The 24,138-nt window shown below is 37.1% G+C and overlaps 3 protein-coding genes and 1 long non-coding RNA gene across 4 annotated transcripts; 3 read left to right on the top strand and 1 right to left on the bottom strand.

Moving 5' to 3' along the window:
- Positions 1 to 329: 329 nt before the first annotated feature.
- LOC147855665 (Formyl transferase) lies at positions 330 to 12,731 on the top strand. Its single transcript, XM_087330100.1, has 5 exons — positions 330 to 678; positions 1,589 to 1,700; positions 8,482 to 8,658; positions 10,949 to 11,075; positions 12,040 to 12,731. The coding sequence occupies exons 1-5, from the start codon at positions 330 to 332 to the stop codon at positions 12,151 to 12,153; spliced, it is 879 nt and encodes a 292-aa protein (XP_087186226.1). The 3' UTR covers positions 12,154 to 12,731.
- Positions 9,456 to 9,853, top strand: LOC147855666 (uncharacterized). Its single transcript, XR_015530863.1, has 2 exons — positions 9,456 to 9,491; positions 9,592 to 9,853. It is a non-coding gene; the product is annotated as an uncharacterized LOC147855666 (long non-coding RNA).
- Positions 12,732 to 14,651: 1,920 nt separating the features above from the next.
- LOC147855667 (pentatricopeptide repeat-containing protein At5g39350-like) lies at positions 14,652 to 17,278 on the top strand. Its single transcript, XM_087329970.1, has 3 exons — positions 14,652 to 14,946; positions 15,004 to 15,043; positions 15,094 to 17,278. The coding sequence occupies exon 3, from the start codon at positions 15,102 to 15,104 to the stop codon at positions 16,905 to 16,907; it is 1,806 nt and encodes a 601-aa protein (XP_087186096.1). The 5' UTR covers positions 14,652 to 14,946; positions 15,004 to 15,043; positions 15,094 to 15,101; the 3' UTR covers positions 16,908 to 17,278.
- Positions 17,279 to 17,755: 477 nt separating this feature from the next.
- On the bottom strand, positions 17,756 to 23,235 carry LOC147855668 (protein MANNAN SYNTHESIS-RELATED 1-like). The gene is made up of 7 exons (XM_087329971.1): positions 22,878 to 23,235; positions 22,392 to 22,519; positions 20,763 to 20,904; positions 20,573 to 20,646; positions 19,864 to 19,937; positions 19,063 to 19,627; positions 17,756 to 18,221 (listed from the first exon to the last, which is right to left on the bottom strand). Exons 1-7 carry the CDS (start codon positions 22,894 to 22,896, stop codon positions 17,925 to 17,927), a joined length of 1,299 nt encoding a protein of 432 aa, XP_087186097.1. The 5' UTR covers positions 22,897 to 23,235; the 3' UTR covers positions 17,756 to 17,924.
- Positions 23,236 to 24,138: the final 903 nt, after the last annotated feature.

The raw sequence follows: 24,138 nt of genomic DNA on the forward strand, positions 1-24,138 counted from the left end.
CTTCTCTCTCTAGACCACACACGCTCTCTCTCTCTCTCTCTCTCTCTCTCTCTCTCTCTCTCTCTCCCCCTCACACACACACACTATGTACACCATATACACCATATGTATATATAATATATCTATGTACCGCGTATGGATTTCAATCATACTTGGAGCCTTTTCACGTATGAGTATGATACGAATATTGGCGTTTGAGTATGACACGAATGAGACGTATGGCTAGAACTATGACCCAAACCCAAACTCCTAAACCCGAAACCCTTTCTCTAACACTACTAACTCACTAACTCTTCCCCCACAGATTGAAGAAGAAGATGATGATGAGCATGTCTTCTTCTGCGCCCCGCAGTTTCCTAAGAGACCATCCCCACCGCCTCCCTCGACTCAGCAATCTCGCTAATCTTCGGGCTCCAGCTCCAGCTCCAGCTCCGCAGAGTATTCTTATGCTCGTTTCACCATCAGCTGGAACCGTTTCCAGGATCAGTAGTACCAGCATCAAATTAGACAAAGACAAAGTTGCACACAAAGATGAAGGCAAAGAAAGCCATGGATTTTTGAGGAAGAAGCTTGCTGTTTTCGTTTCCGGAGGAGGATCAAACTTTCGGACCATCCACAAAGCTTCGATGGAGAATAAGATATATGGAGATATCTCCGTGGTTGTATCAGACAAACCAGGTGGAATGTCTTTCTTTTAATTAGTTTATTTGGTCTTATTTTGATTCTGCAGCTGTATGTGACTAGCTTTCAAAAATTTGGATAGGCACATATTAATTTCAAGGATGTCATAGAGTGTTCTAGTTGCTGTTTTATTGATCTGTCTGAATCCAGTTTAGGCACTCTCTAAGATTAAATATTCTGTTTCCATTGTATTCATTTGACTATGTGAAGACTGTAAGGGTTAGGATTGATGTCAATAGGGCTAAGGAATACTCAGGATTCACCCTAGTATAGGACCTTTAGATGCAATAGTGGAGCTATGGTAGAAAAGATAGATAGATAGAGAGAGCGAGAGCAAGAGCGTTTATATGGCCCATTTAGGGTTTGCCAAATTCACACTGAACTTGGCCCAAAAGTAACAAAAAAGTGATGAGTGACTTTTGGCCTTTATAAATAGGCCTATATACATGTACACACTATAAAGGGGTCATTTAGGGCCTTTACCCCAACAAAGACTAGCTGTTGAATCAATATACTGCAATATCTTGGAATATTAGTCACTAGTGATGTTTTTTGTCTTGCAAATATGTCATTCTTTCCTTTATTTTATGCTAATTTCTAAAATTTAAATCAACATTGTGGATAGTCTCATCTTTTATATTCAATAATGTTAAGAAGCATGCTATTTTTCGTTGCATCAACTTGTTTCGATTAGTCTATGCAAATATCTCAAATTTGTATATTTGATAGTGTTAAGAATTGCGATGTATAGGCAGAGAGATCAATTTTGTGAAATTAGTGTAAAATTGCAGCTACGACTAAGAAGCCCTGTTTTGTATAGATCGTATTCACATGGAATGATTGAATGCATATTTCAAATCTAAACAAATTTTAAAAAAACTCTTCATATTGGCAATACATGTTGCAGATTGCAAGGCATGTGACTATGCAAGGAGTAATAATATTCCAGTGATTGAATATCCAAAGAGAAAAGCTTCTGAATATGAAAACTTCCCCACTGAACTTGTTGATTCTCTCAGGTACAATGCACATTTCGTGTATTTTCTTATGTTCAATATGGGTTTCTGTCTGTTTAGTTGAAGTTCCATTTTACCTTCTTCATGAATAAGAATCATGACCGGTTTTAAGGGTTCAAGATTCCTTCCACCACGGCTGAATATAGCTCTGAATATGTCTATCTTGCATTGGGGCTTATAAGTGCTTTATGATTGATAAGATCTAAATCTCCTGATCTGGTTTTCTCATGTATCATAGTCTCCTTTAGTACAAATCTTGTTTTACGTATTTTGTTCTTGTTCCACTTTAATAATTTCATATTCTTTGCACTTTACAACCCATCTCTCCTTCATGCAACAAAACTTGTAAAGCCTAGTACATTCTGGTGCTTTCTAATTATGTGTTTGATTCCTTCTGACATGCACATGATAGATTAAATGACGAGGAGCTCTCATATACTTCTTACATATTGTTATTCCTTTATATCATATGATTATTTGTAGAAGATTATTGTAGGACGTAAAAATCGTTCTGTCATCTAGTTGGTTTGATAGTTTTATCTTCTTGAAGATGTAGCAGTTGTTAGATATAATCAATGATCAGCCCCAAGTTGTAAATCTATCCCCATATGTGCTCTTAGAGTGCACATTTTGTGATAGCGCCCCAAATGAGGAGCGATTAGTGTGCAACTCGACCATATGGGTCGATAAGGTGTTAATCTAGGAAACCGTAGATGTGTAGGACACAATGTATTAGGAAAGAGAGAAATAGGTAATAGGATTGGCTAATCAAGTCAACTAGAATATTTTGTGGGCAAGTTACGATGTACTTAGTTTTGAAGTATGCGTCATTGACTTCAAGATAAGTACTATCTAGCACTAGCCTGTACCTAGGGAGTTGGTCATATTAAATGACAAGTCAGTTGACAGAAAAGGAATATCTCCAGTACTATCAACTGACCTGCACATTTAATGTTATACTTAGACCAAACATAGAAAGCAATCCACTTTCTTTTCACAGTGGTTGGCTTGACATTCAATCCCCACTAATTTTGTAGTGAGCTGGTCCATATCCTATCTAAGCTCTAAGGTGTAAGTGCATGGGAAAACTACCATTGTGAGCTACTGTAATAGAAGTTTTGTTTTCATATATCCCATCTCTGTAGTTGTAACTCTATATACCTATCTAATCAATTCTCAATATTTCTAACATGGTATCAGAGCTGAGAGGTTGATCTAGATTAGGTATATACGGGCAGTTGCTGTCTGGCAGCACAGAGAAATAGAGAAAGAGAGAGAGTATCAATGACCTTGTCCACGAATGTTGCAGCTGCTCCACTGCGCATTTGCCCACCTCCATTGTCTGATGGAAAGCTAGATGGAACCAACTACACTCTATGGAAGTTCAAAATGTCTGCCATTTTGGACTCCTACGAGTTGTTGGAGACAATCATGGGACCCACAGGAGGAGACCCTGAGCCCATGACGACCTTTGACCCTGCACACCCTACCACATCAATCCCTCCAAATGCTGATCTACTTCGAGCCTGGAAGAGAAGGAATGCTGATGCGTTGTGTACCATAGTCACTGGTGTATGTGACTCTGTACTAACATTAGTGCAACATACAACCAAGGCACATGAACCTTGGAGCATATTGGCCAGCCAGTAGGAGACCAGAAACTATACAAGGATACAAAACCTTGAAAATCAGCTTGCTGCAGAGAAGCTCGCCGATGGAGAGAAAGTAGAATCCTTTGTAAAAAGGATTAAGGATCTTCAAGATCAGCTGGCGGCTGTTGGAGTAGTCATCTCTCAAGAGGATATGGCTCGTCGGTGCATTCGAGTACTTCCTTTCAAGTATGATGGCATTGTGACAGCATTGAACACTCAGGTTCGACCCATTCCTTTAAAATTTGATGAACTAAGTGCGATGCTGCTTGAAGAGGAGCTTCGGCTGAAGACAAGAGAAGGAAGGGAAGATTCGGCATTTGTCTCTAGAACTCAGGGTAAAGGGGCATCCAATTCAAACAATGCGAATAGGATACCAAAGAAGAAGTTCAATGGATCGTGTTTCTATTGTGACAAGAAGGGTCACACAATCAAGGATTGTCGGAAGAAGATGGCGGATGAGAAGAATGGTTCTAGTAAGACCTCTTGGAGAGAGCTCAAGTCCGCCAACAACGTCGTAGATGAGCTTGAGTTATGGGTCGCAACTGAAGAAGTGTGTTCTTCAGTTGACACCCAAGTTGTTGACAACTCTTGGATTCTCGATAGTGGAGTGTCCCGACATATGACCAGTAATCGTGATTGGTATAACTCTTGGACACCTCTACAAGAGCCCATTAATGTTGTGGTTGGGAACAATGCTTGATGTCCAGCCAAAGGAACCGGAACCGTCTCCCTCAAAGCAACGACCGGCGGGACAAAGCATCTCTCTCAAGTGTTGTACGTGCCAGATCTCAAGAAGAATCTATTGTCCATTACTGCACTGACCGACAAGGGTCTTGATGTTCGATTCAAGAAATCGGATGTAGAAATAACAGATTCTACTGGCAAGGTTGTAGGAATAGGGGTAAGGCGCAACAATCTCTATGAGCTGAGCGCACTTACCATTTCTACTGACCACAGCACAAGTACTAACACAAAGCAATGGCATGAGAGATTTGGGCATCTCAATGTTGTTGTGTTGAAGGAGATGAAGAAGTCGAATATGGTAGTTGGGTTGCCAACCCTATCTGACTTAAGTCATGTTTGTGATGCTTGTATGATGGGCAAGCATCAAAGATCAGCTATTCCAAAAGAGAGTCAAAATCAGACAAAGACTCCTCTACAGCTAATACACATCGACCTCTCTAGAAAAATGGTGACTCCTGCAATGGGTGGATCTCTCTACTATATGCTGCTAGTCGACGACTTTAGTAGAAAGATGTGGGTTTACTTCCTTCGGGAGAAGGCTGAAGCTTTTAAAATCTTCAAAAGATGGCATAAGTTTGTTGAGCGAGAGTCCGGAAAGTTATTGAAGGAGTTACGCTTTGATCGAGGTGGAGAATTCTTATCAATAGAATTCTGTGAGTATTGCAAAGAGCATGGAATTAAGCGCCAACTTACAACTGCCTACACCCCACAACAAAATGGTGTTGTCAAACGTCGAAACCGAACAATTGTCGAGATGGCTAGGTGTATGTTGAAGGCACAAGCGCTGCCTGACCCATTCTGGGCTGAAGCAGTGAATACAGAAGTTTACATCCTCAATCGGAGCTACACGAAGGCACTTCAAGGGAAAACACCCCACGAAGCTTATTCAGGCAAGAAACCTTCAGTGCTGCACTTCAAAACCTTTGGGTGTACGTGCTACGCACATGTTCCAGATGTGAGCAGAAAGAAGTTGGATGCTAAAAGCAAGAAGTGTATCTTTCTCGGATATAGTGAAGAGTCAAAGGCCTATTGACTCTACGATCCAGAGGCAAGAAAGATATTGACAAGCCGCGATGTGGTGTTTGATGAAGAACAACCACAACTAGCTGAGAACAACGATTCTCAAGTTATCTCATCAACTGAATCGTACTTTACCCAATTCCGACCCATTGTCCAGAAAAGGAAGCTGAACCATCTGATGGTAATGGCTCACTAGTTCAGCCTATGCTAGTCCCACATGTAAAGAAAATACCTAAGTGGGCTCAACAACTCTTCAATGACCGTACTCCTAAAGTTGAGTTTCCTGAAACTTCAACTGATGGATTACGAAGATCAAGAAGAATACAGGAGCAAGGGAGAACCTCTGACCACATTGTCAACATGGCTCTGGTGGTGGACATCATCGGCTCAGTGAGTGAGCCGACCTCGGTGGAGGAAGCCATGGCCAACCCGAAGTGGAAAGAGGCGATGATATAAGAATATGATAGCATCATGAAAAATGACACATGGGAGTTGGTAGAGAGGCCAACAAAGAAGAAGGTGATAGGCACGAAGTGGGTGTGGAAAGTAAAGTATAAAGCTGATGGTTCTTTGGAGAAATTCAAGGCCGGGCTAGTAGCCCAAGGATACTCCCAAATTGAAGGGTTCGATGTACAAGAAAGATTTGCCCCGACAGCTCGCATGACAACAATTCGAATGGTCATAGCGTTGGCTGCTTCAAGAGGATGGCCGATTTACCAAATGGATGTCAAATCGGCATTTCTGAATGGGCATCTCAAGGAGGAGGTATATGTGATGCAACCACCAGGGTTTGAGATGCCGAATTCAGAAAACAAAGTATGCAAGCTGAAGAAGGCGTTGTATGGTCTAAATCAAGCACCAAGAGCTTGGAACAAGAGGATAGACAGCTTCTTACGATCAATCGACTTTAAGCAATGTGCTTCGGATGCAAGTATGTATGTCAAAATGAAGGACGGGAAACAAGTCATCATCATCATTTACGTGGATGACCTAGTTCTTATTGGTGACCATGAAGAGTGCATTGGCCAAACACGAGTGTTTGAAAACTGAGTTTGAAATGACAGACTTGGGTATTCTACACTACTTCCTTGGAATTGAGGTTTGGCAAACTTCAGTTGGCATCTTCATGTCACAAAGAAAGTATGCAACAGAGATCTTGAAGACCTTTGGGATGATGGACAGCAAGTCAAATTCAACTTCAATGGAGTCAAACTGCAAACTATCCCAAGAAGACCCATCACCAATGGTTGACATAAGGAAGTATAGACAGCTAGTAGGAAGTCTAATTTTCCTATGCAACACTAGGCCGGATATTTGTTTTGCAATCAGTGTGGTGAGTCGATTCAGCAACAAGCCGAAGGAGACTCATTGGAAAGCTGCTCTTCATGTATTAAAGTACATTGTGGGTACTTTAAATTACGGAATCTTCTACAAGCCAACAATTGATGAACTTAGTGGGTATTGCGACTCCGACTGGGCTGGAGATAGTGATTCCAGAAAATCAGTTTCTGGATATTGTTTTTCAATAGGTTCTGGAGCTGTTTCATGGAGTAGTAAAAAACAACCAATAGTGGCACTATCTTCAACTGAGGCAGAATACAAAGCAGCATGCATAGTGGCATGCGAGGTAGTTTGGCTAAGAAGAATCCTTACGGATGTGGCATTTCCAATAAGGACGACAACGGTATTGAGGTGTGACAATCAGAGTTGCATGGCCATTGCCAAGAACCCCATATTTCATGCATGTACTAAACACAGAGATTCAATATCACTATGTGCGGGAGCTAATAAATGATGAGACTGTGGAGCTTGAGTATTGTCCGACATCAGAAAATGCTGCGGATATCTTCACAAAGGCAATTGGAGCAGAACAGTTACAACAACACCTTCGACGACTAGGAGTTGGCCCAATTCCAAGTGAACTCAATGGGTTGATCATTGAGGGGGCGTGTTAGATATAATCAATGATCAGCCCCAAGTTGTAAATCTATCCCCATATGTGCTCTTAGAGTGCACATTTTGTGATAGCGCCCCAAATGAGGAGCGACTAGTGTGCAACTCGACCATATGGGTCGATAAGGTGTTAATCTAGGAAACCGTAGATGCGTAGGACACAATGTATTTAGGAAAGAGAGAAATAGGTAATAGGATTGGCTAATCAAGTCAACTAGAATATTTTGTAGGCAAGTTATGATGTACTTAGTCTTGAAGTATGCGTCATTGACTTCAAGATAAGTACTATCTAGCACTAGCCTGTACCTAGGGAGTTGGTCATATTAAATGACAAGTCAGTTGACAGAAAAGGAATATCTCCAGTACTATCAACTGACTTGCACATTTAATGTTATACTTAGACCAAACATAGAAAGCAATCCACTTTCTTTTCACAGTGGTTGGCTTGACATTCAATCCCCACTAATTTTGTAGTGAGCTGGTCCATATCCTATCTAAGCTCTAAGGTGTAAGTGCATGGGAAAACTACCATTGTGAGCTACTCTCATATGTAATAGAAGTTTTATTTTCATATATCCCATCTCTGTAGTTGTAACTCTATATACCTATCTAATCGATTCTCAATATGCTACAATGAAACTAGTAGAAAGGATCTCCATGCTCATTAACTGATGGGCATGATAGTGCTGTTGAAAATCAGAGATCTTGATTGTATATGGCATCTGAAGATGGAATAGAGTAAGAGGTTCTTTTCTGGAAGTAGATTAATGCTATTACGTTGTAGCCTTGTAGGCAATAGTGCGATCATAATAATGTCCTATGAATGTTGGACATTTTGATGCTCCTATAATGTTGTCAAGGAATTGTTTGTATATATGTGAAGCTTAACATTGAATGTAAGTCCAAAGGCTACACTTTCAAAGTCAAGTAGATTGGTTTCTATTCATATGTGTAATATAAAAACATAAGCACATGCAGCTTTTACATAACTACTAGATAATTTAGTGGAAGATTCCTTTTTTCTTTTCTTAAAATGCAAAATATTAGCACGGCTAAACTCAAATTTATTGATGATAGTTCATGGTTCATGTGTGTGATATCAAAACATAGCCACATATAGTTATGCATAACTACTATATATATATTTCAGCCAAATGTTCTTTTTCCTTCTGAAAACCCAAAATTGTTCCTATGTAACAGAACCTCTGAAAACGCCTACGGTATATTCATGTAGGCAACGGGAATAGTGAAATTTTAGAAGAAGAAAAAACTCCTATTTATCATATACGAAGGCAATTTATGCAATTGAGCATCAACGAAATATATAATTTTATGGCATACTTTTTCAAACTAATCAATATTTAACTTTTCATGCCAAACATCAAATATTGACAATAGTTTGGATTGATTGGCAGGAAATATGAAATTGATTATATTTTATTGGCGGGTTACTTAAAACTCTTGCCTCCAGAATTAGTTCAAGCATATCCCCGAGCAATTTTGAATATCCATCCTGCCCTTTTGCCTGCATTTGGGGGGAAAGGTTATTATGGTAGAAAAGTGCATGAAGCAGTTATCAAATCAGGTGCCAGGTAAGCATCGTTCTTCATTCAGGATTCTATACTAACAGTATGACACTCTTTGGGTTTCATATATATCGTGACATGGCATTTTCAATAGAAGTTTCAACAGCTGCTAGGACATATGAACTTGAGTTCAAAATTATTTATAGTTTCTGAAGTAGTATTTATGATCAGAAAGGCATTGAAGCAAATTTTGAAACACTTAGCATTTTCTGTGGACTCGCAACCTGCAATAAGATGAAGTGTGGGAATCTGTAACTTCAGGCAACTGTCTTAAACTACATCAACCCTATCCCTCAATGGAACAATAAACATGCTGACAAAGGTAAGATTTTGCTTAGGTTCTAAGAAATAGAACCCCTATTCCCATAGAGATGAAGGTCTGTATAGGTTTCTACATGAGGTGCATGGAAGACACTTGATGTGTGGGGTGGCTCTATCATAGTAAACTGACCCTCTTTCCTAGGTTTTAATAGCACAAGGTCTTTAATATGGTATAGGCCCATAAATGCACTGAACTGCACGTACATGGTAGAACATACACTATTATATACAAGTTATGTACAGTATTATTGTGGCATCCCCACAGTGCATCTTAAAAAACTCTCAAAAAACAATTAAAGTATATTCTACAAGTAGATTTCTTTGTTGGCGAAGGTCAAGGAAAGATGGGATGATGATATCTTAATGTACATGGGAGGCTAACATAATGCATGAGATCAATAACCATTATAAAGCACTCTCCCCGAAATGACTATTCTGTTTCTATTCTGAACGTATGAACCTGTGCACATCAAATGTGATGCCATGTCTTGCTCGCTTCAGGATTGGGTTGTCCCGATGTAAGCTTGGGCATTAGCCTGCAGCCTTTTTGAGCATTAGCATAACTGCAATAGTATTCAAAACTTGAATCTACATTGGGCTGCTCTCTAGTTTGTGCAGAGGGCTTCCAATGTGAAGGAGCTGCAAGCCATGTATGTGGTGGGCTTTAAAATGGTATAACAAAAAGTAAAAGTAAAAGCTGAAATGAAAAACTAAGCTTGTTTCTTAATTCCACTATTTGGATGTTTCATGAGTTTAGTTCTGTGGAGCAAAGCGCACATTTCTAGTGTCTTGAAAGTTAAGACGACCTTTTAGTAATTCTTGAAATCATGCCTGATGTTCTCATATGCAATGAATCCGAAGTAATTATTCTGTTTTTATTCTCAATGTGAACATGTGCGCATCATATGTGATGCAATGTTTTACTCGCTTCAGGATGGGTTGTCCTCATGTAAGCTTGGGCATCATGCCTGCAGCCTTTGTTGATTTTCCCAATATTGAGTATTAATGTAGCTGCAATAGTACTCAAACGTTGAATATATGTCGGGCTGTTCTCCAGTATATATGGAGAACTTCCAATCTGGAGGAGTTGCAAGCCATCATCAGAAAGCATCATCCTTTTCAAGCTGAGCTCCTGCCTACAATTGCTTACCAATCTGTATAAAATGCGAAACTGTATTAGAACAGAAAAGACACTATAAGCTGTAAAATCTAAGTAAAATGAGTTGATTTTCTTTATGATTATTTGAGAAACATGTTTTCAAAGGTTCGAAATATTGAAGAAGTTTCAAGTTTCATATTGAGAGCATTGAATTGCATTTCCTTGTCAATGCTTTAATTGGACATATAACCCAGTTTCTAGTTTCAAGTTTCATATTGGGAGCATTGAATTGCACTTCCTTGTCAATGCTTTAATTTGACCTATAACCCAGTTTGTAGGAGCCATTCTCTAAGAAGCAAAGTTGAATATTTTACCACTGCATTGCTTTTTAAGAAACATGGAACTTTCCTTACTCTTAGAAGGTTCTTTTAAAATACCTTCAGATTGTATTGCTCCATTGAAATTTCGAAAATTGTGAAATTGTGAATTATCTTCAAAATGAGATGTCAAAAAAATCCAACAAGAAAATTTGATATTGTTTTTCAATTTCTTGCTGGTTGGAAACAGCCAGAAACTACCTGCTGTCTATCCTGTAAGCTTTAGCCTGGCTGTCCAAGTTGATAGTTTGATTGTCTATTGATCAAATACTGTAGAAGTCAAATGTGCTTCTGGATAATACAATGCTCTGAAACTGCCTTCTTCAAATAGGCATAGATGTTGCTGAAGAAAACATCTTTGTAGGGATAAAGAAGTAACAGAGTTTGTATTCACATTTTAAAATATAATGCCTGTTTATTTCACACTTGCTTCATGGTGTATTGCATTGTATTATCTGAATCTTACTGTTGTGTATATGAAGCTTATTCAAATTGGCAGATACTCAGGCCCAACTATCCACTTTGTAGATGAGAAATATGATCATGGAATAATTTTGGCCCAAAGAGTTGTACCTGTGCTACCGTATGATACAGCTGATGATCTAGCCGCTCGGGTTTTGAAAGAGGTACATATTTTTACAGTTTTTTTCTCACGCATATGCAGGCATGGTTGCTTATACTTCATTTTTTATCAATGACGTAAATTCATCCAGGGTGAACTTATGTAGTTTGTTATCTCCCTGTCAGATGGTAATAGTCCAAGGTTAATGTTCAAAGCAATCATCTTATGCAGGACTATAGATGAGTTTTATGGATATTTGATCGTCTCTGCTAGGAGAGAGAGAGAGAGAGAGAGAGAGAGAGAGAGAGAGAGAGAGAGAGAGAGAGAGAGAGAGAGAGAGATGATACTATGTAATATTTATAAGGGTAGGGATTTAATATGTAATATTTATAAGGGTAGATAGTTTATTAACTATCTTCAAATTTCATAGGATTGTGATATGTGTCATGCAAAAGAGTTTGGTTAACTAACTTGGATCTCAAAATGATCTATATATTATCCATAGCTTAGAATACTTGGCCTACAATACGAGTAGAATACTTATGCTAAGTATTTTAAAAGTATTTTACCTTTTTTTTTAAATGGTTATAATATATTTTATAAAGATAAAATAAGTAGAATACGTTAGATATGTATAAATATGTTAAATACATAAAATTCTTTAAATATTTTTTATATTTGTATTATATCTAACAACTGTTTTCTGGCCAATTATTTATTTATTATTATTGTGATTTTCATTTTATTTTTAGGAAACTTAAAATATTTGTTGAATAGGTTTGAATATTTAGAATATGTTAAATACATGCACATTTTGAAATGGCAGTTTACAATGTAGAATACTTGCTAGATTAAATACTTAAGAATATTCTAAAACGTATTCTAACACAAAATACTTGTTTTTTAACAACTAATATTCCAAGATATTGCAATATATCAATTTTCTTTAATCATGAAACCCTTGAAAATTGACATTTGTGTATTAAGGTCTTTCTTGTATTCTCTGTTTTATGCTTCTATTCAAGCAGGAACATGACTTGTACCCTGAGGTTGTAGCAGCATTATGTGAAGATCGAATCTCGTGGCAAGATAATGGAGTTCCAATAATTAGGCGGTCATGGCACGGTTCAGAATTTGATTGATCAAGAAAAAAATCAGAATGCTATTCAAAGTTTAAGATTTTTGTTGATAAAGGAAAATATCTTAATGCTTCGTAGGGACTGTTGATGGTTATTCTTGTAATGTTTAGAAATTCGAATGGGTATCTTGGAAAGGTTTTATACAGGATTTACAAAAGTTATGAGGCACAAAGGCAAAAGAATAATTGGGCAATCAGGATGTTGGTTATGTCAGAAATTTCCCTATAGAACACACAAGAAATATAAGAAGAATCATGTTGCGTTTTTACTTTCCGTGTACAAAGGTTTTTCTTGGAAATTTTGAAAAACACTGAAGGTTATGTTGGGAAGGTTTTGATTGGAGTCTATACAAACCGTTACAAAAATAATGAGGCTTAGTGGTGCTGTTTTCCTCCAAACATTCTGTCCAGGAGGACACGCACAAAAATTATAAGGAAAAGATTATGCCTGACGTTAATAATTCGTCTTTCCACAGCCTATTAGGATTGACCTCTAAATTATATTTTGGTCTGAAATAAATTCTTCACTCTTGCTTTTCCCTTAACACCACTGGTTAAATACAAATATACTTCATTTGTGCTGAGGCTGATTTATATATTTCATCATAGGATATCGATCTAGGAACAAAATGTTGCTTAACATGTTCACTTTGTAAATGTACATGTCTTGAGCTTTTGTGTAATATGAAAGGTTTGCGTTCATTGTTATCTCCTACAAAGCTCTAGTCTCCATTCCATAAATGATGAGCATGATTGTTTCTTACTCTCCTGCCTCTAATGCCTGGCATTGATATGTGAATTGGATCTAATGGGAAATTTTACTCTTTAGGTCGTTTGAACTTCTTTTCTCTCTAATAATATATCATAGAATATCATGGAGTGCTATAAATTAGCAAAATATTTGGAATTTGAGTTAACAATGAAAATATCCCATTCCATGTTTCATATTCAATTCAAATGTTTCAAGAGCTTTTTATTGCAATGAACGATGTTTCATTAATTTGTGAAGTGTGTCCTTCCTTTAATAAAACAGCTATTGACTAGTGTTAATAGCTATTTTATGCCAAGAGATCATTTAAAGTTATGAATCATTAGGTTATTTTATTGACTTGTGCTAGACTCTTGTTACCATTTTTAGAATGAGATTATTGTCTCCTTGCAAGACAATGTGCTTTGATGAGGACACTTTCTTTACAAACAAACATTCTTGTTGTTTTACTCCAGAAGATCTCAATATTTAGAGGAATTTAGAATATAACACAAACCTTGTGTATTTGAAAGCTGAGAAAATCCCACAGAGAAGGTTTCAGAGAACATTGCACGCAAAACTTGAAGGTATAGTTGAATCATGAGTGAGGAGGGTAGTTTTGGAATGATGAAAATGTGGAGGAAGAGAGAAGAAGAAGAAGGGAAGTTTTGGAATAATGAAAATATGGAGAAGAAGAAGAAGAAGAAGGAAAGGTATAGTTGAATCATGAGTGAGGAGGGTAGTTTTGGAATGATGAAAATGTGGAGGAAGAGAGAAGAAGAAGAAGGGAAGTTTTGGAATAATGAAAATATGGAGAAGAAGAAGAAGAAGAAGAAGGGTAGTTTTGAAGTAATGAGAAATATGGAGAAGAAGAAAAAGAAGGGTAGTTTTGGAAATATGAAAAATATGGAGAAGAAGAAGAGGGGTAATTTTGAAGTAATGAGAAATATGGAGAAGAGGAAAAAGAAGGTTAGTTTTGGAATAATGAAAAATATGGAGAAGAAGAAGAGGGGTAGTTTTGAAGTAATGAGAAATATGCAGAAGAAGAAGAAGAAGAAGAAGAAGAAGAAGGGTAGTTTTGGAATAATGAAATTATGGAGAAGAAGAAGAAGAAGGGTGGTTTTGGAATAATGAAATTATGGAGAAGAAGAAGAAGGGTGGTTTTGGAATAATGAAATTATGGAGAAGAAGAAGAAGAAGAAGAAGAAGAAGAAGAAGAAGAAGAAGAAGAAGAAGGGTAGTTTTTGAATAATGAAAATTATGGAGAAGAAGAAAAATAAGAAGAAGGGGTAGTTTTGGAATAATGAAAATTATGGAGAAGAAGAAGAAGAAGAAGAAGAAGAAGAAGGGTAGTTTTGGAATAATGAAATTATGGAGAAGAAGAAGGGTGGTTTTGGAATAATGAAAATTATGGAGAAGAAGAAGAAGAAGAAGAAGAAGAAGAAGAAGGGTAGTTTTGGAATAATGAAAATTATGGAGAAGAAGAAGAAGGGTGGTTTTGGAATAATGAAAATTATGGAGAAGAAGAAGAAGAAGAAGAAGGGTAGTTTTGGAATAATGAAAATTATGGAGAAGAAGAAAAATAAGAAGGGGTAGTTTTGGAATAATGAAAATTATGGAGAAGAAGAAAAATAAGAAGAAGAAGGGTAGTTTTGGAATAATGAAAATTATGGAGAAGAAGAAAAATAAGAAGAAGAAGAGCAGAGTAAGAAGAAGAAGAGCAGCAGAGTAAGAAGAAGAAGAAGAAGAAGAAGAAGAAGAACAGAGTAAGAAGAAGAGGCAGAAGGAAGGAAGGAGGCTCTCTCGTGTTGGGAATGCTGATGAATATTTGGAGAGCCATTATCTTGGTGTTCCCTTGTGCGAAACAGAGGCCAAGATGATGATGGATGATGATGAAGAGAAAGAACCGATCTTCGAGGATTACTTCCCTTTCTCTTCTTTTCTTCTTCTTCATCTTCTCTTCCTTCTCCGGTTTAATTTCTGACTCATCTTGGTGTATCAGAGGCCAAGGAGAAGATGACAAAGCTGAAGAAGAAGAAGAAGAAGAAGAAGAAGAAGAAGAAGAGGAAGAGGAAGGTATGTAATGCATTTCTTTGTCTCCGTCACAAACTTGCATCATAATTTCTTCATCCTTTGGGAATCAACCCTCCCCCACCACACACCCACACACACACACACACACACACACACACACACACACACAAATGGAGAGAGCTCATCTCATCCTCAATTCTAACATGAACAGAAGAGCCATGCTGGTCTCATCAACACCCTACACTTCTTTCTCTTGTTTTTATTGTTGTTTTTTGCATAGCTTTTCAGCTATAGCACCCCCACTTGACAATGTTGCCCTCACTCGCCTCTTGTCTTCTTGCTCCAAGAAGAAAGAACTTGTTCGTGGGCGATGGCTCCATGATTATATCGTGTCAAACAATGTGGACATGGATGCATTCCTCGAGACCTCACTTGTTCATATGTATAGTAAATGTGGTTATTTGGAGGATGCTCGGGACGTGTTTGATAGATATGTTGTATTTGGAAATGTTGTCACATGGAATGCTATGATCGGTGCTTACGAGCAAAATGGTCTTGACCATGAAGTTTTCTCATCTTTCCATCAGATGCAAATGCAAGCTATAGCCCCAGATAGAGTTACGTTTGTTATAGTTCTTTCTAGTTGCACTAAACATGCCCTGAAGAATGGAATTTTTAATTCGATAGGGTTAGGCAGGAATATCCATGCCAGAGTTATGCAGTTTGAATGGTCCATGGATCTCGATGTCATCAATTCTCTGATCAATATGTATGCTAAATGTGGTCACTTGAATGATGCCCAAACCATGTTCTTTCACACATCTAAGAAGAATATGGTCACATGGAATGCTATGGTTTCCGGATTTGCTGAGCACGGTTATTCCGAAAAGGATGCATTGCAACTTTTGGAGCAAATGCAATGCGAGGGGTTTTTCCCTGATAACATTACTTTTATCAATACATTGAACTCATATATTCAACCGTTGGCCTTAGCAGAAGGTAAGAGAATGCATGTCCATCTGAAATATAGTGGATTTGAGATGGATATAGTTGTTGCTACGGCTCTCGTGAGCATGTATGGTCGGTGTCATGACATGATCAATGCTCAGAAAATGTTCAGGAAAATGACACATTACAATAGTATCTCATGGAATGTGATGATTGGTGTGTATATTCACAATGGTCTTGGCAAGGATGCCATCAAGGTCTTCATCGAAATGCAAAATTCAGGTCTACTTCCAAATGAAGGCACGTTTGTGAGTGTTCTTTCGGCATGTACGACAGAAGCAACTTTAGCATTAGGGAGGCACATTCATTTTTGGATCATAAGCTCTGGATATGATGATCATACTACCTTAGGAAGTGCTCTTATGCACATGTATGCAAAATGTGGTAGCATTGAAGATGCATACAATCCCTCTAATCGAGCACTTTTGAGAGACTTGGTGTCATGGAATACCATGATATCATCTTATGCTCAGCATGGATGTGGAAAGGAAGCTCTCCAACTATATAATAATATGCAATGTGGAGGAATGCTACCGAATGAGACAACGCTTATCAATGCTCTCTATGCATGTAGCCATTCTGGTCTAATACATGACGCTATGAAACTATTGGTTTCTGCAAGCTTTGATCATCATCATACTTTAGGTCTAGTTATCGAGCATTTCCATTGTGTGATAGATTTATTTGGAAGAGTGGGATTATTGAATGAGGCACAAAAGCTTTTGTATCAGATGCCTTTCCGACCCACATCTCTATCATTTATGATCCTTCTGGGTGCTTGTAGAACCCAACATGATGTGGGTCGGGGCGAGGAAATCGGATGCCATATGTTTGAATTGGATCCAGAGACTCCACCTGCATGTGTTATGCTCTCAAACATTTATTATGCAGCTGGTATGGGGGTCGAAGGTGATGAACTCCGAGCGGGAAAGGAACTGTTATGCGTGAAAAACATAGTTGTTGGTTGATATTACTTAATTGGTTATGCAAGTTATCCATGTGATCATCAAAAAAATTGTGCATGTTCATAACGTTTGAGATTGTGGAGTAAAGAATCCTGTTCACCTGTGAGGCATCATTTTTCTTCTTGATGTTGTCTTGGCATGTAATGTGCATTTGGATCTAGTCTTGGGCTGAATCACATTATATTGAGTTCCAAGCGAAGCAAATTTATATGCTTAAAAGAAAACCATAATCTATCACTATTTATACCTTGCAGCACACATACCTGAACATTAACCTTGTATCAATTGTATTGACACATTGGTTGAATTTTGTAGCTTGGATCTTCGCATTTTGGATCATAAACCCAATCATCTGTAATCAAGATTTTATTCTACTGTTCTTACAAAGCATACAAATGGCATACTAATAATAAATTGAGTTTTATGTTGTGGATCTAATAGATATGCCACCTATTACTAACTTAAACATCACATTATTCAGAGAAACATTGATAGGGTATTGAGAGAAACGTTCTATTCACCTATACATGTTGTGGATAACATGGATAGGGTGCTGAATATTTGAAAACATTGCAAGAAGTGATTAAGCTCAATGAATCATTTTGATATTTAAATAACCCCGTAGAAAGCAATTTAATTGTTTTCCGTATTTGATGCCAATTTCATCATCTTCTAATCATTTAAGGAAATCTGGACTTGAAGAGTGTTCAAGATTTTTTCTGATGTCAATGATATTTCGAGGGATGGAATCTGTGGGGTAGATTCATAAATTGGATGAATGCTACTACTATCACTTTCTCAACAAAAAAGAGCTAGATTGCTATTTCCATAACTTTTCAAGAAAAGGAAAGTGACCAGAAAGCGAGTGGTATTACTTTATTAATGAAAGCAAAAACAAGTTCATTGATTTCACAAAGTGACTCACTTCCAAAAATAAATAAACCAAAGATACTACAGGGCTAGTTTCATCATTTTCACAAACAAGATTTGACTCCAGATTCTTTCATGTCTACACTTGTATCAAAGGCTTTTAGTCTTCTTACAAAAGCAAGTGTAAGCATTGTGGGTTTTTTTCTTGACAAATTTGGAAAGTACTTGTGAAACCTTTAGCTTTGAGGAGGGACCTTCGTTCACAACAGGAACAAGAACTTGAGTTTTTCCCATAGCAATGCGATGCCCAACAATGTTCATGTATGAAATCCCTGACACTGCCGGAACGAACACATCGGCTGTTGTACATATGTAGAAATCTACAGCTTGCTCAATAAATATGCTCCCAAAAACACTTTGTTGTTCATCAGATAGCAATAGACTTTCCTGACAACAAAGTTTGTAAGCAAGCATGTCAGTGGTAAATGCTGTTGCTAGCACAATAAATAATACATGAAGAAGACCCATTATTTTATCTTGAATATTGGATCCCAAGGGGGTAATAGAAAACAAGAGATTAAATTGCAAAGCAGAACGTGCAAGTTACTGCCTTCATTTGTCCATCAAAATTTATGAGAATAAATAAAAAAACGAAAGCATCATCATATATATAGAGAAGTCGTGGCTTTAAGTCTAAGATGGGTCTAATGTTACATGTATTATCGAGATCATTCATGATTTTGATTTGAGGCTGCTTAGCTAGCACTATTCGTCCAAATAATGGCTTTAGAAAAACACTTTCCACAAAACACTTTGATTTGAGGCTGCTTAGCTAGCACTATTCGTCCAAATAATGGCTTTAGAAAAACTCTGTTTGCCCAAAATTGGCTTTACAAAATGACTTTCTACAACCTGAGGATTAGCACAATTCGCCCTAAACTTTCCACGATCTGAGGGTTCAGATTGCCTTATAAAGGCAATGTTAAAATGTATCACTGACTCGTGTTTTCCCTAAAGCAATGGGTTTAGACATTCATTTCCCACCATTGCATTGCCTTTTATTGAGACAATGCTAATGAAATAGCAAAATGCAACAAAAAATATAGTTTCATACCTAGACCGAAAGCATTCATGTTTTGATCTTTTACTTAGAGATAAGTACACTTGACACTTCATGCCTTTACAAATTCACCTTGAACCAATTTGAAAGGTTAAGAACAACCAAATTACCTTACAAAACAATGCTAATAGAGTTAAAAATAATCCCAACAAAATCATTGAATCATACCTTGGTTTGCACGTTTGGAAAATGATTTGTAAGTGGATCGAGGGAACCATCTAACCTCGACTCGGTAAGGTAAATCGGTGTGCTAGATGGAAATCCTAGTCTTTTAAAAAATGCTCCCACATCACTAGCATCAAAACACTTCTTATCTTCTGTCTCAATACACCACTTCCTTTTCAACATATTACTCCTCAAATTCACAGCAACAATATGACTACTACTTGCCATTTGTTTCAATCTCCGTATTATCTGATCTCCAAGCTCTTCTATTTGTGAATGAAATCGCAAAGCTTCATATGTGACCAAGCATCGTATCGCATCATCTTGGTCTACAGTTGGTTCTTTTGAATTTAGATTCAGGGGAAAGACAGTTATGAACTGAATTATTGAGGTTCTCTTATAGATAGGCAACACATTAATATCATAATACTCAGAAAAAGCCTTGTATGGAACTTTAACAACTGTAGGAGTAGCAGATTGCAGATCTTCGGGTAAATATTCTACCACTTCAACCAGATCTTCCAAAGTGGTAATGAAATTGTTCACATTGTAGATTCGAGAAAAGGCACTTTAAACCAAAACAAACTTAGCTTTAGCATGATGTTTACACAAAGAAAAACTTTGTTTTCTTAACATGTTAGGATCGACAATAATACATTACTGATTATGTATTTAATGGCATAAAGATGGTTGGAGATAATCACCCTCTCATTAATAGTCCTCTAAATTAGCCCATTCCTGTTGATGATCCTCACACAATTAATAATTTGCTGTTGACTAAAAAGCAAAAGCTTGAAAAGGTACCTTCTAGATCCCTTAATCTTTGGCAGCACTAATGTCGCTCCTAAATAGTGAGCTGCAATGACAGCCTCTGCAACCTGCCAATAATTTAATCAGCGAAAAATAAGTTCAACCTTACAGAAAGAGCATAAGGTTCAATTTCAATGACAAATAGGTCATGACATAGAGTTAGGTTAATTCATATATGTTCAAGCCAACATCTATTAAGATATGATAACTTTAAAAGTTCAGTAAAATTAATAGAAGACAAATCTTATCGTGCCTCCTGGTTTTGAGAAATATTCAACACCAGATCCTATTTTTAAAGAATGATGGTCACAACTCACAGTAATATCACATTTGAGCACATGGAAATACATTTCTTAGTGGGAAACACTTTGATAGACTCTCATTTACTTGTTAGTATATCATCAGTAACTTTTCCAGCATGATGCCAGAGTTCAGACCCAACTCATATTTCTTAGCTATCTTAACACATTCAAGCTTCATTTATGTGATTAGTGTTAGATCTATCATTAATACCTAATTCATATCCCTTACCCACCTTCACACAACTTTACACATCAAGTATTGAAGAAAATACAACAAAAACTCCTATAAAGATCAATGGCCATGTCTCAAGATGATATCAAACTTAGTCGCATGGAAAATACATCTTGTCTCTTACACCAATATCTGAAAACTTTCAAAACGAAAGTTGAAAATAATTTACCTGAAAAGGATGGTAATGTATACTATTAGCGAGCTTAACAAGCAAGTACTTTTGTTCTGAATCTCCTTCTTTACCTTCAAATGGCAACAAATTACAAACCAAAGAATTGGAATCAATTTTATCGAGAGTGAAAAAACTCTTGGAATCTTAAATTACGAGACAAAGACAAAAGCATGAAACTTTTATTAACTTTTAAGGTGCTTTCTCCAACATGGTTGAAGTATTGGTCCATTTGTTCCCCATAACTTTTGGATCTTCTCGTCTTTTTGTATTAACTGACTTTGTTCTGGTTGTTCCTCATTGATTGCCTGTTCAGGTAGTGATGGGGTTTTCTTTATAACAAGAGAACAACAAAACCATGATGTGAGCTGCTATGATTCTTTGTAGGAAGGTCCTTGTAAGAATCAAGGTAAGATGAAAAGAACAGATATATTCAAAGAGATGATTGCATGAAAATAAGGCTACCTTTATGATGATTTAAGGGTGTTTGATAGTGGAAAATATATATAATACAAAGACACAGAATATCTCTGAGAGAGAGATGTATCAATGTCTCTTAAAGGTCAACATGGCCTATTAGACCAAGCAAAGTACATATAAATGATAAAAAAGCGAGTTCAATCTGAACCCTATCGTACAAAAGAGAGATAAAATCAATGAAAGAAAGATGTACTAACGTTATGTTGCAAGAGAGGAAGAGAGAAGCATGCAAGGAAATCAATACTAATTCTTTAAAGCATCCAAAGATTTACACTAGAAATTCAATTCATCAGAAAAGAAAATGAAGGAGAGAATTGAGCCAGCATCCTACCCCTAAATAGACTTCACGTTGTCGGACAGTATGAGAAAGATCTCTTATGGAAATCCATTTCATAAAAAGAAAATGGCAGAAAACAATTGAACCAAAAACTTTGCTCAAGACTATTGCGTAAAATTTCCTATAACCTGAAATGAAGATAATCAATAAACTCAATGTAAAAAACTGTTCTTCTTTCTCTCTACTCTTTCATGCTATATCTTCTTCATGTATATAAACTGAGTGATCGTGAGGTAGTTTGGCCTCCTTGCAAAGGAGTATTTCAAATTTGTAAACAATAGTCTTAATGGAAAAAATCGTGCTTTTCTCTCTCTACTCTTACATTGCTCTACTGATATTAAGAGGTGGTCATAAACAGAAATTTTTACACAGAAATCCACAGTACTCTCTCTCATTTAATTTATTGCCCTCAGGCTTTCCCTAGTTGTGAGGTCTTCGGCTATTAACACAATGCTTGAATACAAATCCCAACTTTCACACCTCTTTGTATACCAAACCCATGACCCCCAGTCTCCAAACAGTTGCCACAGTCATCACCTTCTCTCTCTCTCTTCTATTGTATATCTTAAAATAGAATGGTTGCCAGATCTAGAATAGGAGGAACACATTGAATATGTATTAATACGAGTGACAGCGTTGTTGTATTGGAATTGAGTGATTGTGAGAGGCATTTTGGATCCCCATACAAAAGAATATTCCAAGTTGCAAATCATATAATTGGTAGTACAAATCTCATTGCTTCTCTCTATAGTCATTTAAGACATATCTCAGGATAAATATATTAAAAATACCCCTCATATTATGTGTGATATGGTTACTGATTTTGAAAAAAAAAAAAAACTGGGTTAGGCCCTTGGTAAAATCGATAATGCAATTAATCTCATTTCCTTAATGTAGCATTAGATATATTGAATATATGGGTGGTCTGACCCTAATCCACCCTAGTAGCCATATAATTATATCAAGAAAATAAGAAGAATGAGCAAAGACGAATTAGAACACCTCAAGATGAGCATAATTCTCTGAGCCGATCAAGTGGATAAGCATCAGAAACATCCCAAGAGTGAGGACAGCAGCCAAAGCTTGTTTGGGATCCATCTTTATGTCTTCGAAAACACCCATTCTTGCCACTATGTACACACATAAATACATGTATATAAAGAAAAATGTCAGTTTTAATAAAAGAAAAGGTTGACCAAAAAGCTTTCATTTTTTCCCTGTGCTATCTTAAAGTGAAAAGGAAAACAAATTGGTCTAACCAAAAAAAACAAAATTACCTTATATAATATAAAGAGAGAGAGAACAAACCATTTGAATGAAATATAAACCTAACCTTAATTCGGACAAAACTCAGTCTCTGACAACGTTACTATATCCTTTTCTCAGATCAACTCATGCGATCTTATGGATATCTTTACTTCTCTACATTAAACTAAGGTAATATGAAAAATATGAAGAAAGCGACATTGAAAGTAGAGGAAAGCATACCGAAAGGAACTAATTTCATTTGATCTTTAATCCATCTTCGAATCCTTGTCAATCCCAATCTTCATCTCCATACACGAATTCCCCTTCTTCTGTACAGCCGTCAATGAATTAACCCTGAACAACATTCTGCAGACATGTCGATCTCTGCGTTAGACTGATGAACTGAGGCGTGGCTGAAATTCGAAGAATTAGAGGAAGACGATGAAGATGAAGATGAAGAAGATGAAGATGATGAAGATGAAGATGATGAAGAGGGAGAGGACGGATTCGTGACATCTGCACAGAACTCCGGATTCTTCGACTCTATATGGTCTCTCGTAGTTAATCGGAGGGACGTGGTTGAGAATTCCTTTTTCTGTTTCTTTTTCTCCTGAGATCATGGCTTTGGGAGCAGAGATGCCAATCGCCATCGTGCTTCGCAACGTGTGCAGGACAAAAAAAAGAGAGGAAGAAACAGAGGAAGCAGGGGAATGCTTCTTCTTCTTCTTCTTCTTCTTCTTCTTCTTCTTCTTCTGTTTCTTCCAAAATTACATAAAGAGACACTCTGTTTTCTTCTAATTATGGACTTGGCCACCCCTCAAGCCATGATGATGATGATAGATTATAATAGATGATAGATGATAGATGAAGCTAATGTTAAATGATTGAAGATAGATGATGATAGATGATAGATGATAGATGAAGCTAATGATAAATGATTGATTATAGATGATGATTGATGATAAATGATGATAGATGATAGATGACAAATGACAGATGATAGATGACATATGACATATGAGAGATGAGAGATGATAGATGATAGATGAGAGATGAGAGATGAGAGATAACCGATGACAGATGAGAGATGATGATGATTGATGATGATAGACTATTTATGATGATTGATGATCATGATGATAGATGATTGATGATCATAGATATGATGATGATTGATGATCATGATGATCATGATGATTGATGATCATAGATATGATCATGATGATATATGATGATCATTGATCATCATAGATGATGATCATGATGATCGCGATGATACATGATAGATGAGGTTGGTTACCATGTGTATAGATGGTCCTTGTTTTGTTGTTCATGCCCTAACACCCATACAAATGCATGGGGATTGTCACGCCAACCCCTAGACGAATGGACACATGCACCGCTCTCTAGTTCCTAGTTGCGTGTCCCCACCCCCTCTGTGTGTGTGTGAGTGTGTGTGCAGAAAATGGTTTGCCCCTAGTGCTGAAGAAAGAAAGCAATC

Source organism: Azolla caroliniana, unplaced genomic scaffold (genome assembly GCF_043228905.1).
Source record: "Azolla caroliniana isolate FFs.n. ecotype wild unplaced genomic scaffold, voAzoCaro1.0.p SCAF_14, whole genome shotgun sequence".
NCBI classification, from domain to species: Eukaryota; Viridiplantae; Streptophyta; class Polypodiopsida; order Salviniales; family Salviniaceae; genus Azolla; species Azolla caroliniana.

Coding starts and splice junctions, on each gene's coding strand:
- LOC147855665 (XM_087330100.1), top strand. CDS start 330: ATGTCTTCTTCTGCGCCCCGCAGTTTCCTAAGAGACCATCCCCACCGC. Junction 1,701..8,481: donor GAACTTGTTGATTCTCTCAG/GTACAATGCACA, acceptor ATTGATTGGCAG/GAAATATGAAATTGATTATA. Junction 8,659..10,948: donor GTTATCAAATCAGGTGCCAG/GTAAGCATCGTT, acceptor TCAAATTGGCAG/ATACTCAGGCCCAACTATCC.
- LOC147855667 (XM_087329970.1), top strand. CDS start 15,102: ATGGAGAGAGCTCATCTCATCCTCAATTCTAACATGAACAGAAGAGCC.
- LOC147855668 (XM_087329971.1), bottom strand. Junction 20,905..22,391: donor AGAATTATGCTCATCTTGAG/GTGTTCTAATTC, acceptor CTTGTTATAAAG/AAAACCCCATCACTACCTGA. Junction 19,628..19,863: donor AAGATTAAGGGATCTAGAAG/GTACCTTTTCAA, acceptor TTTGGTTTAAAG/TGCCTTTTCTCGAATCTACA.